The 14,659-nt window shown below is 35.7% G+C and overlaps 1 protein-coding gene across 1 annotated transcript; it reads left to right on the top strand.

Annotated features, from left to right (window-relative positions):
- Positions 1–6,893: 6,893 nt before the first annotated feature.
- On the top strand, positions 6,894–8,331 carry LOC111367490 (probable transcription factor At3g04930). The gene has a single exon (XM_022988396.1). The coding sequence runs from the start codon at positions 7,042–7,044 to the stop codon at positions 8,137–8,139; it is 1,098 nt and encodes a 365-aa protein (XP_022844164.1). The 5' UTR covers positions 6,894–7,041; the 3' UTR covers positions 8,140–8,331.
- Positions 8,332–14,659: the final 6,328 nt, after the last annotated feature.

The raw sequence follows: 14,659 nt of genomic DNA, 5'->3' as shown, positions 1-14,659 counted from the left end.
ATTTTGAATAGCCCATTGACTAAATATCTCTTGCCCACAAACATGCCACTTTTGGTAAGTATAAACTTATCAGACTCAAATACTAGCTTAAACCCATTTTTGCTTAACAAAGCTCCGGATACCAAGTTTTTGCAAATATCAGGAACATGCAACACATTGACGAGAGTTACTTCGTTTCCTAATGTCATCTTCAGCACTACTTTACCTAGACCAACAATTTTGGATGTTGCCGAGTTTCCCATAAATAATTGTCATCCATTGATAGGAGTGTAAAATGAAAACATCTCTTTATCGGCACAAATATGTCGAGTAGCGCTTGTGTCTACGAATCATTCTCTTAGATTGTCTACCATGTTTGCTTCAAATATAACAGCTGAGAGCATTAGTTCAGACATACCGTTAGACAATTTGTCTTCTTCGGTCAAGTGTACTTGGTCTTTTTTGTTTTGCTTTTTCTGTCGGCAATCCTTTGCGATATGACCAGGCTTACCGCAATTATATCAATCCCCTTTGAATTTCTTAGCCTTATTTTTTTGCTTGCCATTACCTAAGTGTCTTCTTTTCTTGGTAGTATTTGGCTCCACCAAATTGGCTTTAGCCTCCATATGCAGCTTTCCAGACTTTTTCTCAGAATTTCGATTATCCTCCTCAATTCTTAATCTTACAATCAGAACTTAAGTCTCATTTCCTTACGTTTATGTTTTAGGTAGTTCTTGAAATCTTTCTACATTGGAGGTAATTTCTCGATAATAACGACGACATGAAATGACTCATTGAGCTTCATACCTTCTGCATGTATATCATGCAAGATGATTTGCAGCTCTTGGACTTGATTAATCACTGTTTTAGAATCTATGATCTTGAAATCTAGGAATTTGCCCACAACGAATTTCTTTAATCCGACATATTCCGTTTTGTACTTTTTTTCTAATGATTCCCACAGTGACTTAGCTGTCTTGACTGAATTGTATACGATGTATAGTGTGTTATTAAGACAATTGAGGATGTAGTTCCTGCACAAGAAGTCACTGTGACTCCATGCATCGAATGCTGCTTGTTTTTGAGAATCTATTTTTTCCTCCTCAATAGTTGGAGTATCTTCACTAAAGAATTTTGCTAAATTCAGAGTTGTGAGATAAAATAACATTTTCTGTTGCCATTTTTTAAAATCCACTCCTGTGAATTTTTTTGGTTTCTCCCCGTGAACATTGTTTGGGGGTACAACGGATGCGTTGTTACTTGCCATAGTCTAACAAAATTTCAGAATATAAATTAGCAAGTAAATAAAAAAAGTTTTCGTCTTAAGACTGTTGAATATCTTTGATTATGTCGTGCGGTAATTTACAAAAAAAAATAGCGAATAAATATTAAAGTAGAATTTTGACTTTCAAAATTAACGTAATAAATCAGTATGAATAATGGTCGAGGCAAGAGTTCGACTCTTGTTCCTTAAGACGAAAATGCCCGGCACTGGTGTTGACGGTCTCCTGACACTCATCTCTCAAGATACAATGACCTCGACTTGTAATAGTAGCACTCTAAATTACAAGACCCAACGAACCTACTAATATTTGATCTCTCGAGAATCGAAGGACTAAAATGCACGAAAATAATATTTGGGATTGAAATGCAAATATATGGAAACTACATAACAGAAAGACAATATTGTAGGAGAAGGGAAATCGAATAAGTTTTTTTTCGGAGTGAATAAAAACTGGGGATCTGGGGTTTATTTATAGAAGTTGAAAGGTTATGCCCAAAAGACACAACAGCTGAAAGGTTGTGTTTTGGAACAAAAATAATCCATTGGGACAAGCAGTTAAAACTGTCACCAACCGCCAATTTCTAGAAGAATCCACGTGTCTCGCACAGAAAATTCGGGGAAGAAAAAATAAATAATATAATAAAAATATCTTATTTAATTAATAAAATAATATAATTTAAAATATTATTTTACAAAAAAATATATATACCAACTGGGCTAAACCCACGACCCGAACCAGTGCCGGCTGGTCGGACGGCTGTAGCGGCTCCCGTGTGTGGGTTTTAACTGAACCTACTAACATAAAGATCCTCTCCCCTCTAAAGACTAGTTGTACCCCTTGGGGCCCAAAACCAAATTCTTAACTTGAGTTATATAAAGTGGTTTCTATTCTTCTAGTTTTCCTATGTGGGATTGGTACTTTCCAATTTCCCATCAAATTTTATTCCCAATTTATTTTCAACTTCAAGTGATCATCTTTTGATTTTAATTTCTCATTCACCCTTAATTAGTTTTGAGAAATAAATACATATATCAATTCTACTCATGAAGTAGAATGCACTTGGCCAAATAAATCATTTATTCAACTAATGGGATCCACTTAATTAATTGGTCAAAAGTTGGTCAAACCAACTAATTACTCCAAATTTCCAACAAATTTTGCCCAATCAAGCATACGAGCAATCCTAAAACAATATAAATTACACCAAAAAAAACACAATCAATGCACACACACTACCTGGTATTTCACCAATTTTTCCCTCTAATGTAGCTTTAGCAGACATTCCATGGAAACAAACAAAATCATGATTATGCCTCTCGAGGCATAGTTCAGTGGTGCAAAGGACATAAGTGAGGTTATCTCACGTGCTTGCTGGCAGTCGCAGTGTGGGGGTTCGATTCCTGAAACATGGAATTGGACTCTTTGTAGACGTAGTGTACAGGTAGCTGTTGTTCCTTGATCTATTGGGATACATCCCGCGATTTACCTCCCTCACAAAGCTCTAGGGACGGGGCGGTGAGGGCTTTCAAGGTTGGGGTTCAACATTTTTTTTAAACAAAATCATGATTACTCCCAAAATACACACTATTCAAGTTCCCAATTCCATGATCAGACCCACAACTCTCTTTCTCTGAGGCCACTGCATGTGGGTTTTAAAAATTTTGATAAAATTGAGCAATTTTTCGCCAAGCCCAGATGGGAATCAATTCCTTTCTTGTTGGAGGTGAAGCTTTGTGTTACTAGAGTCACCGACACCTAAATACCCTTTTAAATACGATAGGATTTGTGGTGGCTTCTTTTGCATTAATGGCTCTTCTCAGAGGTATTAAGGGTAGGAGAATTTGGAGGCGGGTATCCAAGAGCGCCGCTTGCTATGGTGAACATTCTTTGTAGTGGTGGTGCTTGATCTTGAGGTGGAGTTGGGTTTCGCATTGAGGCAGTGGTTTCGATAGTGGCAACCGACGTTGTGTGGGGATAGATTTGGTTTTGGAGTGAGGGGTTTAGGGAAGGAGGAGAAGGGGGTAATGGGTTTTGTGTTTGTTTTTTTAATTTTTGATTTAAAAGGGGAAATGTTTTATGTCCAAATTATCCTTATCTTATTTGGAGAAAATTATTTAATTTTTAATTTATGGGGTCAATTGACGGTTTCTAGGGGTCAAACCGACGGAAACCATCATTTTGAACTTGAGCTACGAATTTTTTAAAACTTTGGTACTTATGATGGTACAAATGAAAGGCTTGGATCAAGTCTGTTATTAAATGAAAGATTTGGTACCTTGGCTACAATTTTTCCTATACTTAAACAAACTAACATTAAAATAAATTAACATTAAGCATCTTATAATCGAGGAAAAAATTTGTACTATTTTTTTCTTTACCTACTTCTGTTGTCGAACCATATATCGCAATTGTTCAACCATATGATAAATTGAACCATATGATCGTAATTTTTTGAGCCATATGATTAAATTAAAAAGTTGAACCATATGATCGCAATTGTTCAAGCCATATGATTGATATTGCATGGCCCATATGTCGATGAAGTTGGTGAAAAACAAATCTCCAACTGTTCCATCCATTCGATCGTATAGCTCAAATGTCAATGAGAATTTGTTCTTCGCCAACTTCACTAGCAGCACAAGTCAGTAAGAATAGAACTTCACATATCTCCAAGTGGTAAAAGGGGAGGGTGGAGAAATCCAGCTTTGCTTGAGGCTGCTGCGTCAAGGGTTCGAATCCTGAAATATGGATTTGGCTCTTGGGTAAGTGCAAGTGTACAAGCAACCTTCCACCCTGTACCCTTCGAGGCATAACCTGCGATTTACCTCCCTCACGATACGTCAGGGCAGGAGTGGTGGGGGACCCTTAAAGTTAGGGTTTAACCTTTTTAGAGCTTCACTAACTGTACTAGTCGGTGAAGAATTTATTTTCTTCACTTGCATGCACAAATTTTAAATTCTATTGTAATTTACAATATAAACAATATAATTGAATGAAAGTGAAGGACAAATCACATTACCCAACAACAATTTATGCAAAAAAATGAAATTTTTTTTAACCTAATTAAGCTATATGAAGAAAAACAACCAAAAAATTGAAAAACTTAACCCTTGTTTGAGTCCCATTTTTGTGAAGAAAATGAATTTTTGAATAGTGTATTGATGGGAAATGTGTGGTTAAAAAATAAGAAAAAGTTTTTGATTTACGTATACTATTATTTTATTAAAGAATGTGTGGTTGAAATGATGTCAAATTACTGTTGAAGAATGTATTTTGGTTGAAAAATGGGGCTCAAACAAGGGTTTAGAGCGTGTTTAATTGCAAGTATGAAATTTGTATGTCAAGAAAATAAATTCTAAACAATTTAATTATCTAGAACTTATTTTATAGAAATTATAAATTAAATGTTTTTAATTGATTTAATTTTCAATCTAAAAAACATTATAACTAATCATTTTTTATTGATGGGTAAATAAGAGAACATAAATAAATGAGAGAGTGAATTATTTGAAAGATAAAAATCAACATTCCCTAAAGAAAATATTTTCCTTGTTTTTAAAAAAAAATATAGTCATATGACGAAAAGTTGGAAAATATTTTTCATAGAAAAAGTTTTAATCAAACACTCCAAAGCTAGGAATTTAGGTCCAAAAATGACATTTTCTATGAAAAATAAAGTCAATCAAATACATTCTTAGAGATTATGAGATTCTAGTTGCAAAATTGGACTTCTCGTAGTTTTTTAAGATTAATCTGAACAAAGAAACTCCATCCTTGACCATATGAATTTATGATGCATCGATTTTTAGAGGATATTAGTTGCCTCAATGTTTAACCTGAGACATTTGTTTTGGGATAGACAGGGTATTTTGTCCTTAGAATGTGATTGAAACCTTTTCTTTAAGTATTTTGCGATTTCTTTTTATAAAGAAAAATTAAAACAAGGAAACTGGTCAAGCCGTGACCTAATGACCAGTTCAACAGGGATTCCTATTAACCTTTTTCCACAATATATTTACTATTCAACTGGCCGATATATTATTATTATTATTATTATTATTATTATTATTATTATTATTATTATTTTCTCCCCAAAATCAATACAAAGAATTGGGACTTTTTCCCCTTTTAATTATTTATTTGAAATTTATTTGTACTTTTTTGAAAAAATTGGAAGTATAATTGCAATTTATTCTTTATTTTTCTTTTCTTTATTTTTTGTTTTATATAAAGAGGACGATATATTTGTTATTTTACAGCTTTTAATCAAGAAATGGACGAAAAATGATTAATTACGAAATGAAATGAAAAAAAAGGGTGAAAATGTCAAAAATAAAAGATAACGACGTTTTGTACAATAATATTGAAAAGTAAGGACATTTTGTACTAATTACTTTTTTAATAATTTATTTGAACTCATTTGCACTTTCTAAAAAATTAGGAAGTATGATTACTATTTTTTTTTATTTTTTTATTTTATTTAAATAAGAGAGTATATTTGTCATTTTATATGAGAAATTGGATAAAAATGATGACTTCTACAATGAAAGGCGATAGTATAGGTAAAAATGTCAAAAAATGACAGGTGAGAACATTTTGCATAATAACATTGAAAGATAAAGACGTTTTATGTTAATTATCCAACATAAAATACGACCTTGAATGATCTATTCAATTTTGTTCTTTACATGTTCTAGGCTGTAAAAATAATACATAATTGTCTTTTATTAATTGGAACTATTTAGGAGACGAGTCTGCCCTTATATTTCAAGGTGAATTTTGTGAACTCTTCGTCCGTTGGAAATTGTTAATTAATATTGAGGCAGTTTGTCAATTTTTTATTTTATTTTATCTTTATCTCTAAAAGTTTAATAATTCAAAATTGAATTACAATCTTCATAAAAAAAACATATTTAGAGTATGTTTGAGCCACATTTTTTCTTAAGAATACATTTTAAAATACTAGATTGATGTAGAATGTGTGATTGAAAAATAAGAAAAAAAATTTCAGTTTGATTATAATATTATTTTATTGGAAATCGTGTGGTTGAAAAGAAGAAAGATGAAATGCAATTCGAAAATAATGGGAATCAAACAACGACTTAATATAATAAGAATAAATTAAATTAGGTCCTACAATTAATAATTTAGAAAATCTATAAAGTTTAAAAATGTGGTCTTACTCAAATCAAAACCAAATTCTTCATAAAAGATATATACTAATTGAATATTAAAAAGTCTCGTCCTAATTATACTATGATAAATATTTTTGTTAAATAAATTTTTTTTAAATGCACCATCATTCCCTAACACAAAGACTCGATAATGTGGCCAAAGTTAGTGGCTTGAGATTTCCGAAGGGGACACATGTTGGCTCGAGATTTCTAGCAAAATTCCGATAATTTTAGTTAAATGACCTGATCAACACAAAATATCTAATGAGAGAAAATTGAATGACGAATTGCATAAATTTTTTTAACAAAAATTCAAATATCAAATTTCACACGATTAAAGGATCTTTTGAAAACAATTTTAATTTAAAATTAAAATCCATTATTTAGAGTAGTTATCACAATTAGCCACTTGTCCGTTCAAAAGTCTATTCCTAAACGCAAGTAACGCTCGCCCATAAATCTTCGTCAGAATCAAACTGATTTGGTGAACCCTAATTTCATCCTAATCCAATATCCCCAAAATTAATAAAAATTAAGAGCAAATTTTAATCACTCTGGTTCAACCCTCAATTCATATAATATTCTATTGCAGACAAAAATCCATGGACTTCACCCCAATCCCTCGTATTCAACTGGAACCTTCCACTTCCAAACTCCCCATCAAACGCAAAATCCCCGATCCTGCCCCACACCTCAATGCGAATCCATTTAACCCGAATTCTCCCTGCGGCGGCGACGGGGATCCACGATCGCCGCCCTTCAAGTTCCACCGGATATGGACCGAGCCGGACGAGATCAGGTTCTTGCAGGGTCTATTGGACTGCTCATCGGAGAATTTAACCTTCCCACGGGACCTTGGGATTTTTTATACGCGATTCTCCAATACCATGTCACAGCCTTACACGAAGTCGCAGCTATCAGAGAAGCTGCGGAGGCTCCGGAAGAAATTTCGGGTCATATCGACGAGGCTATCTAAAGGGCTCGACAAATCGCAGTTGTCGCCACAAGATCGTATGCTTTACGAATTGTCGAAACAGCTATGGCACCCGGATTATGCGGCCACTTCGCCATTCAGTGGTACGAGGAATGTTAATACTCATAATAATCATAATAATAGTAACAATGATGATGGTGATTATGGTGGTGTTGGTGGTTGCAGTGACGAGTTGGTGAAAAAGTCGGGTCTCGTTGCGGTTAAAGTAGACTTTTTACCTACATTTCCGATCAATTTGGTGAAAGAAAGTGGTAAGAGTGTTGAAAATGTGGAATTGGATTGTAATGAGAATGAAAATGAAAATGAAGAAGATGGAGTTGCGTGTGGAGATTTTCATCATGATGATAACAATGAGAACGAGAAATTGAGTGAGGTGAAGGTGAACTTTGAATGGAGTGAGGGAATGGGAGATGGACGAAATGGTACTTTTGACATGGGGTTCAAGGAGGGAGAACCTGTAGTTGGACAGAACGTTGTTTTGGAAAGTGGGATCCATACCGGGTTTGGGGAAGTGGCGGCAAAGGTGGTGTTGAATGTGTTCAATGATTGTTTGAAGGAGGTGAAGAGTGGGCTAATTGGTCATGGCAGCGAAAGAGCGAATGTGGATCACGACAGTTTTGAAGAACGGTGGCAGAAGCAAAGGATTGCGGAATTGGATGTGTTGGGACACCGATTGAGGTTGGTTCTTGAGCACTCTATGCAATGAGTAAATAAAAATTTGTGTATTGGGATTGGTATAGTAGATAAGAGCCCTATTTTTGTTCATCCTATCTTGCCCTGTTTTTATGTTAGTTTCTCCATTTCAAAATAATTGTACATTTTACAATGCAACACAATGAGTTATTAGTTCCAGTTCCGTGCATTTCGTGTTTTTAGTTTGTCTAATGTGTTTCTGCAATCTGTTATCTGCTTGGATATATTAAGTGCTTAACATTTGGAAAACACTCCCCTTGACAAAAAATCAGAAGTAACAGTTTAAGTATTTGTCGTGTACAGAATATCTATTATATTCCCTTAATATTTGCATCTGCTGCTGTATTCATTTTTATGTATAGTAGGCTAGTAGCACTGGAGGAGGCCAAATGCCTACCGGGAATTTGTATTGGTTTCAGGATATGTAGTTGAATAACATTTGAAATTTTTGGCATTAAAGTTTGAAGGGTGCAGTTTTATATGGATATTAGTTGTGGACACGGTAGTTGGGCTTACATTATGATATATGAAAGAAGTAAAGAGAAATGGGACTTAATAGGTGTTATTATATGTCATTGTTTACGGGTTTAGATTGTTGAGGGATAAATGGAGAAATGGAAAAATGAGCTCAAAACAAGTCAAGATGTTGAGCTATGAAAAAAATGCAAAAATTCTACAAACTATTTTGAATGGGGTGGAGGGGTGGGAAGATAATGAGAATCAAGCAAGCTATCCATAGGGAAATGAGAAACTTTCTATTGGCACACTAGTTTTCAGTAATTTTGACACATTGCATAGACGACGGATTTTTTCTTTGTTTTATTTTAGTAGCTGGGTTCATGTCTCATCCTCTGGTGATATGGGTTTGAACAAGTTAGCTCTTTCGGTAGCTTACAGTGCAATTAGCTTGGAGTTGGGCATGCATAGGTACATGATCACACTTGGGACATCGTATCAATAAAATATTTACCATTTCTAGGTACATGATCACACTTGGGACATCTTATCAATAAAATATTTACCATTTCTTTAGGGAACAAAAGAGTGTGCTTTTGAATTTGAGTGAGCACTTTATTATGGAGGGGAAGGCGAAGCGATGCTAATCAATGTTTAAAAAAGTTAAATTGGTTACAGAGGCGTTTTTCTTTTGCGAGGCGAGGCATAAGCCTCGAGGCATTTTGCAGTGGAAGCCAAAGATGTGAATTTGCTGGTTTTTTTTATGGATTTTGTGACATGACATGAGAGGCTAGGGAGAGATCAAACCTAGCAAGGAATCCAAAGTAAATAACATCAAGATTTTGAAAAATCAAAACTCGACATTGAAAATCGAGAACAAGAAATAGATTCCACATCTCTTTACTGTATTTATAAATTTTTGGGGATGATTTTTCAATTTTATTGTTGTTTTATCATTAGATACATGTCAGGCTAAATTCTTTATTGTATTGGATGAATATAATTTTTGCTTGATTGATATTGCATACTTTATTGCATTACTTGGTTGGTTGACCATCGCAATTAATTGCATATTATAGTGATGAGAGGTTCATAATAGATTAGAACTTTACAATTTTAATACAGGCAATAGATGTTAGAACTTAAATGTATGGTGTGTGCAATAGCCTAGATAATCATGTAATTGAATGCATTACTTTGTAAAAAAAAATTGGAATAAGAATATGTTATGATTGGGTCGTGCTTAAAATATGTTTATCCTACTTCGAGAGAGAGAGAGAGAGAGAGTTAATTAAAATTGGATTATTGATTGTCAATAACACATTAAGGCCCCGTTTGATTGCATTAAATTTTTCATGAAACTTGGAATTCGAATTCCAACTTCCACTTTTAGCCTGTTTGATTGACAGAATTTTTCAAGGAATTGATTTTTCATGAATTTCTAAGTACAACACCTTAAAGGGTGATTTTTCACATTTTATTTTCCAAGGGGTAGGTGATTTTTTGTTTTCCACCTTTTTTTTTTTTTTGCTTTTTGTTTTTTTGTTTTTTTTTAATTGTTGGCAATGAGAACAAATTGTAGAAACAGTTGCAAAAGATGATATTCCTAAAATCGACAATTTTCATGTAAAACAAAGCCAAACGAACTCCAAAATATAAATGATTTTTTGATCTTTTTTTTCTTTTTTTTTTTTGGTTGGCAATGGAAACAAATTCTAGAGACAATGGTAGAAGTGAATATCCCTTAAACTGACAATTTTCATGTAAAATAAAGTCAAACGAACACCAAAAAACACTTTTACTTCAACATTTTCCACGTGAAAAATTATACCAATCAAACACAATAATTTACAATTTCCAAAAAAACAATCTCTAAGTAATTCAATTCCCTAGAATTCATTTTCTTTCCACTCAAATTTCATTTCGCAATCAAACAGACCCTAATATCACTAATTACCTAGGTTGGGAATTGAAAATAGAATAAAGATAGGTGGATTTATAATTCCAACACATTCATATATTCATTCATTATAAAACCAAGGCAATTAAATAAATTTAGAATAATTTAGAATAAATAACAATATCACCACTTTTGTTTTACATACATTCGAATTTGATTACAAATTAATACAATTCAATTTAAACCTTATTTTTTGTGAGACAATACTCTCAATTCATCACATTATTACTTGTTAGTGATTCTGTAAGTTTGCCGGTATTACGCGAACAAATTTTTGCCAAATAAAATAGATCAAAAAAATTGAAAGATAAGAAAAAAAACTCATAATCAATTACGAACAAATTTGAATATTTGTAATGGAACAATTTAAAGAATAACTTGCGAACAAACACCAAAGTAATCAAAAACATTGTTTTGCTTTTAACTATTGTAGGTTATAGATTGGCTGAATAAGATTAATTATAATTGTAACAAGTGTTTCGTTTTTATCGTGATTATTATTAAGTGCTTGAATCTTTCAAAATATGTTTTGTGTGTGTATTTCTCTTATTTAATAACTATTGTAGTTGGTTTTAATCTTAATTTATTATAATTGTAATAAAAGTTTTACATTTTACAATTAACCTTATTTGTTAGAATAATGCTCCAGGCACAAGCGAATTTTCACAGAATTTTCACAGGATTTCACATGGCATAGATTCATTGACCCAAAAAATAAAAATAAAAATAAAAAAGGTCTGCAAATCAAGGCTACTGTGTAGGGATTTTGTGAAAGTATTCGCGTACTTAGGAAATTTTTCAATTTGTTAAATAATAATGCTTCTTGTACATTCTATGGATTGTATGGAGTTTGACATTCTTTACAAATTCAAAATATATTTGGCGGAAAAGTGTGTTGAATTAAAAAACTGTCTAATCGACTAATCATGTGCCGTCACGTGGAACAATATAAAAAATAATGTAAAAGACAATGTACAAATTGCATGGTCCTTTGTTAAAACATTAGTTTTAAATTTAGTGAGAGCTAGCTTTTATAGGTTTGACAATTAATAATCAGATATTACATTAATGGTGGCTAACTTTTGTAGATTTGACAATTAAAAAACATGTTCTAAATTAGTGGCAAAAAAAAAAAAAAAAGGTTTCAAAGGCAACCAAGTTTTAGAGCCTTCCATGAAAGAGCGCTTTTGGAACATTTTGAAGAGAAGTCTAGAATGAACGTTGATAATGTAGGAGAATTATAGAATATGACTAAAATGTTGATAGAATATTACTTTGTCTAAGAGAATTATAGAGGATAATTGTTGACCTCGAAATCTGGTCATTTCACGTGGCCAACTGAAAGCTACTCCACGTGTTCCTCTCTGCGCACAATTAGCGAATGGTCAGATGCACACGATCGGAACCAGTGGGGGTGGTGACAGCCGTATACACTCCGACGGTCAAGTCAGGTTTAAGTGCTCGGAACAGTACTCAGGGGCTATGCAAATCAATGATAAAGGAGGAGAAGAAAATATATAAACTTCCTATGGAGTGCTATGTAGTAAGAGTTTCATTACCTTTGCCTCTTGCCAAATCTTGGGTATTTATAGGTGGTATGACCGTTGGATGTGGGACGCGTGTATACATCTGACGGTATGAATCGTCCGCTCATAGGCGTCAATCAGCCGCGTCTGTAGAGTGGGCGGACAGTTTGTTTCTTCTGAATTGAATTGACATAAAGTTGATAAGTCACATCAACTAGTCTCATGGAGACGTCAAATCAATTTAAACCTTAGGTGCATGAAGGATCTTGGAATAAATCTCTTTCTGAAATTGGCGGCGGATCTTCTAATCGGGGTCCACTTGGTCTCAACCTCGGGGGCGAGGTGCTTCGGCAGGTCAGTAATAGGAATCCCTTGTATCACTTCGAAAACACTTCGGACGGGTCTTTATCAGGTCAGAATATGTGGTGCTGCGCGTTCCGAGGTGTATAAGATCGGAGCGTAATAGTGGTCCCCCAAATCCAGGTATGAATATTTATATCATGCGTGGACTTGCTTTTCTGACCGGACCACGAGTTGCGGGAGTTTTGGGGGTTGATTTGTTACAGTAATCGAGGTTATGATCCCAGGCAGACGTGCCAAAGTTTCGTTACTGTGCGTAGCGAACGAGGCGGTCAACTAGCATGGAACTTCACATGAGGTGCGTATGAACCTTCGTGAATATGGTGCGCTGACCTCACAGACCGACACGTTGGGGGATGGCTGAAACTTTGTAAAGCATGGGAGGGAACGCAACATCGGAGGCGATGACCTAAAGGGGCCTTCGCATCAGGTACGTCCAAACTTTGTAAAGTTGAGGGAGGCGCTCATCTGCACCAATGCGCTGACCCACAAGGCCGACGCGTTGGGAGATGGCTAAAACTTTGTAAAGCATGGGCGGGAACGCAGCGTCCGAGGCGATGACCAGAAGGGGCCTTCACGTCAGGTGCGTCCAAGCTTTGTAAAGTTGAGGGAGGAGTTCGATCCGAGGCGATTCAAACGTCAAATGATTTGACAACTGTTGCGTGTTTTCAAGGTGACAATTGGGTGCCATGCCCATTCTCCTAAAAGGCTGCTGCGGCTACTAGTTATTATTGACGGCTGGTTTTAACCGAGGTGATGCGTTTTAAGCAAGCGTGTAAGTCACAGCGACATCTTGGGCGTATATCAAATCTAGTGTTTCATTTCAACGGCCTAGATTGAAAATGCGATGAACGGCCTAGATTGATCGCATTTGAATTCGACGGTGGAGATTGGATTTGTCATTCTATAAAAGGAGGACTCTGAGGTTTTCTCAGGCTTTCCATCCTTGCGAAACAAACACTATATTTTGCTCCCAAGTCATTAGTGATTTCCGGCGTTTTCTAAGCAACTTCGGCGAGAAAATTAGACTTCCAGCGACCTTACACCATTTCCAGCTAGGAAAACCTCCAAACTCGTAAGTTTCAGTACCTATTTTGGCTTTTAAGTTTTGAAAGAGTGGCCTCAGAGGGGAGTTTTGGTTCGGGGAGGGGTTTAGACCGGTGAGGGTGGACAGCCCATTGTGGCGACCTCCTCAGAAATAGTCGAGGCAATAATAGGGGGGAAAATATATGGAAGCGACCGGATAGTCTAGCAGATACTTCTATGCATTGGGGGGCAACGGATTATCCATCAAAATTAAGAGAGGCCGACCTGGGGAGACTTAGGACAGAGTATAGGATCCCTGATAGCATAAGAGAGCCTGCTGCCCTAGGGCGGGCTGTGTGGCCATTAGTGAGGCGATCCTTAGGGCCCGACTTAGGCTGCCCGTTTACCCATTCTTTAGGATGGTGCTTAGGTCCTATGGGCTAGCCCCGACGCAACTCAATCCAAACTCCTGGAGCCAAATGGTGGGCTCCTGGATGTTGTGGAAAGAGGCGTCATTAGGGGTGGAGATGCCCCTTTCTTTTTTCCAAACCCTTTATATACCTAAGGTTACTGTCGGGGGGATAAGACCCGGGGATGGTATTACCTTACTTCATGGGGTTCCCACACTCCATTCGTGGTCGATCTGCCGAGCTCTATCAAAGAATGGAAGAGCTCATGGTGCTAGGCCATAGGGAGATGAGACATGATGGAGGGAGATCCCCTGGCGCCTCTTACGGTCCCAACGAAGTATTCAACACTTAGTGAGTATAGTAGTAGTTTTTCCTTATATTTCTCTTTGGTTCGAATTGTGTCTAATAGTTACATTTCCTTTGTAGGTGCTCTTCCTCGGTGCGAGCTGTCAACCCAGGACTTTGACACCATCTGTGTCATTTATCAGCTGCCTCAAAAGAAGAGGTCTTACCACAGGCTGATTCGAAAGAACATCCACTTCATTACTTACGATTTAATGGCATCCCAAGGTAACTAGACCGAAGTCTTTGCTTTTTATTCCGAACTCCCAAAATTTGTATTAATTCCTTATTTGCTTTTTGCAGACAACTTTAATAAGAAGATGCCGGTGCGTCCCGACTTCAAGACCATCCAGAAGATGATGGCAAAGGCACGGGCGTTGAAGGCCTCCTCCTCCTCATACAAAAAGCAAATGGAGGATTTGGTGGAGGCCAGTAAAAGGCTCCAGCCTCCGA

Source organism: Olea europaea, chromosome 18, assembly GCF_002742605.1.
Source record: "Olea europaea var. sylvestris chromosome 18, O_europaea_v1, whole genome shotgun sequence".
Lineage (NCBI taxonomy): Eukaryota > Viridiplantae > Streptophyta > Magnoliopsida > Lamiales > Oleaceae > Olea > Olea europaea.
This window is presented reverse-complemented; position numbering and strand designations above follow the sequence as displayed.

What these genes read in the sequence shown, in the direction of transcription:
- LOC111367490 (XM_022988396.1), top strand. Translation starts at nt 7,042, where the DNA reads ATGGACTTCACCCCAATCCCTCGTATTCAACTGGAACCTTCCACTTCC.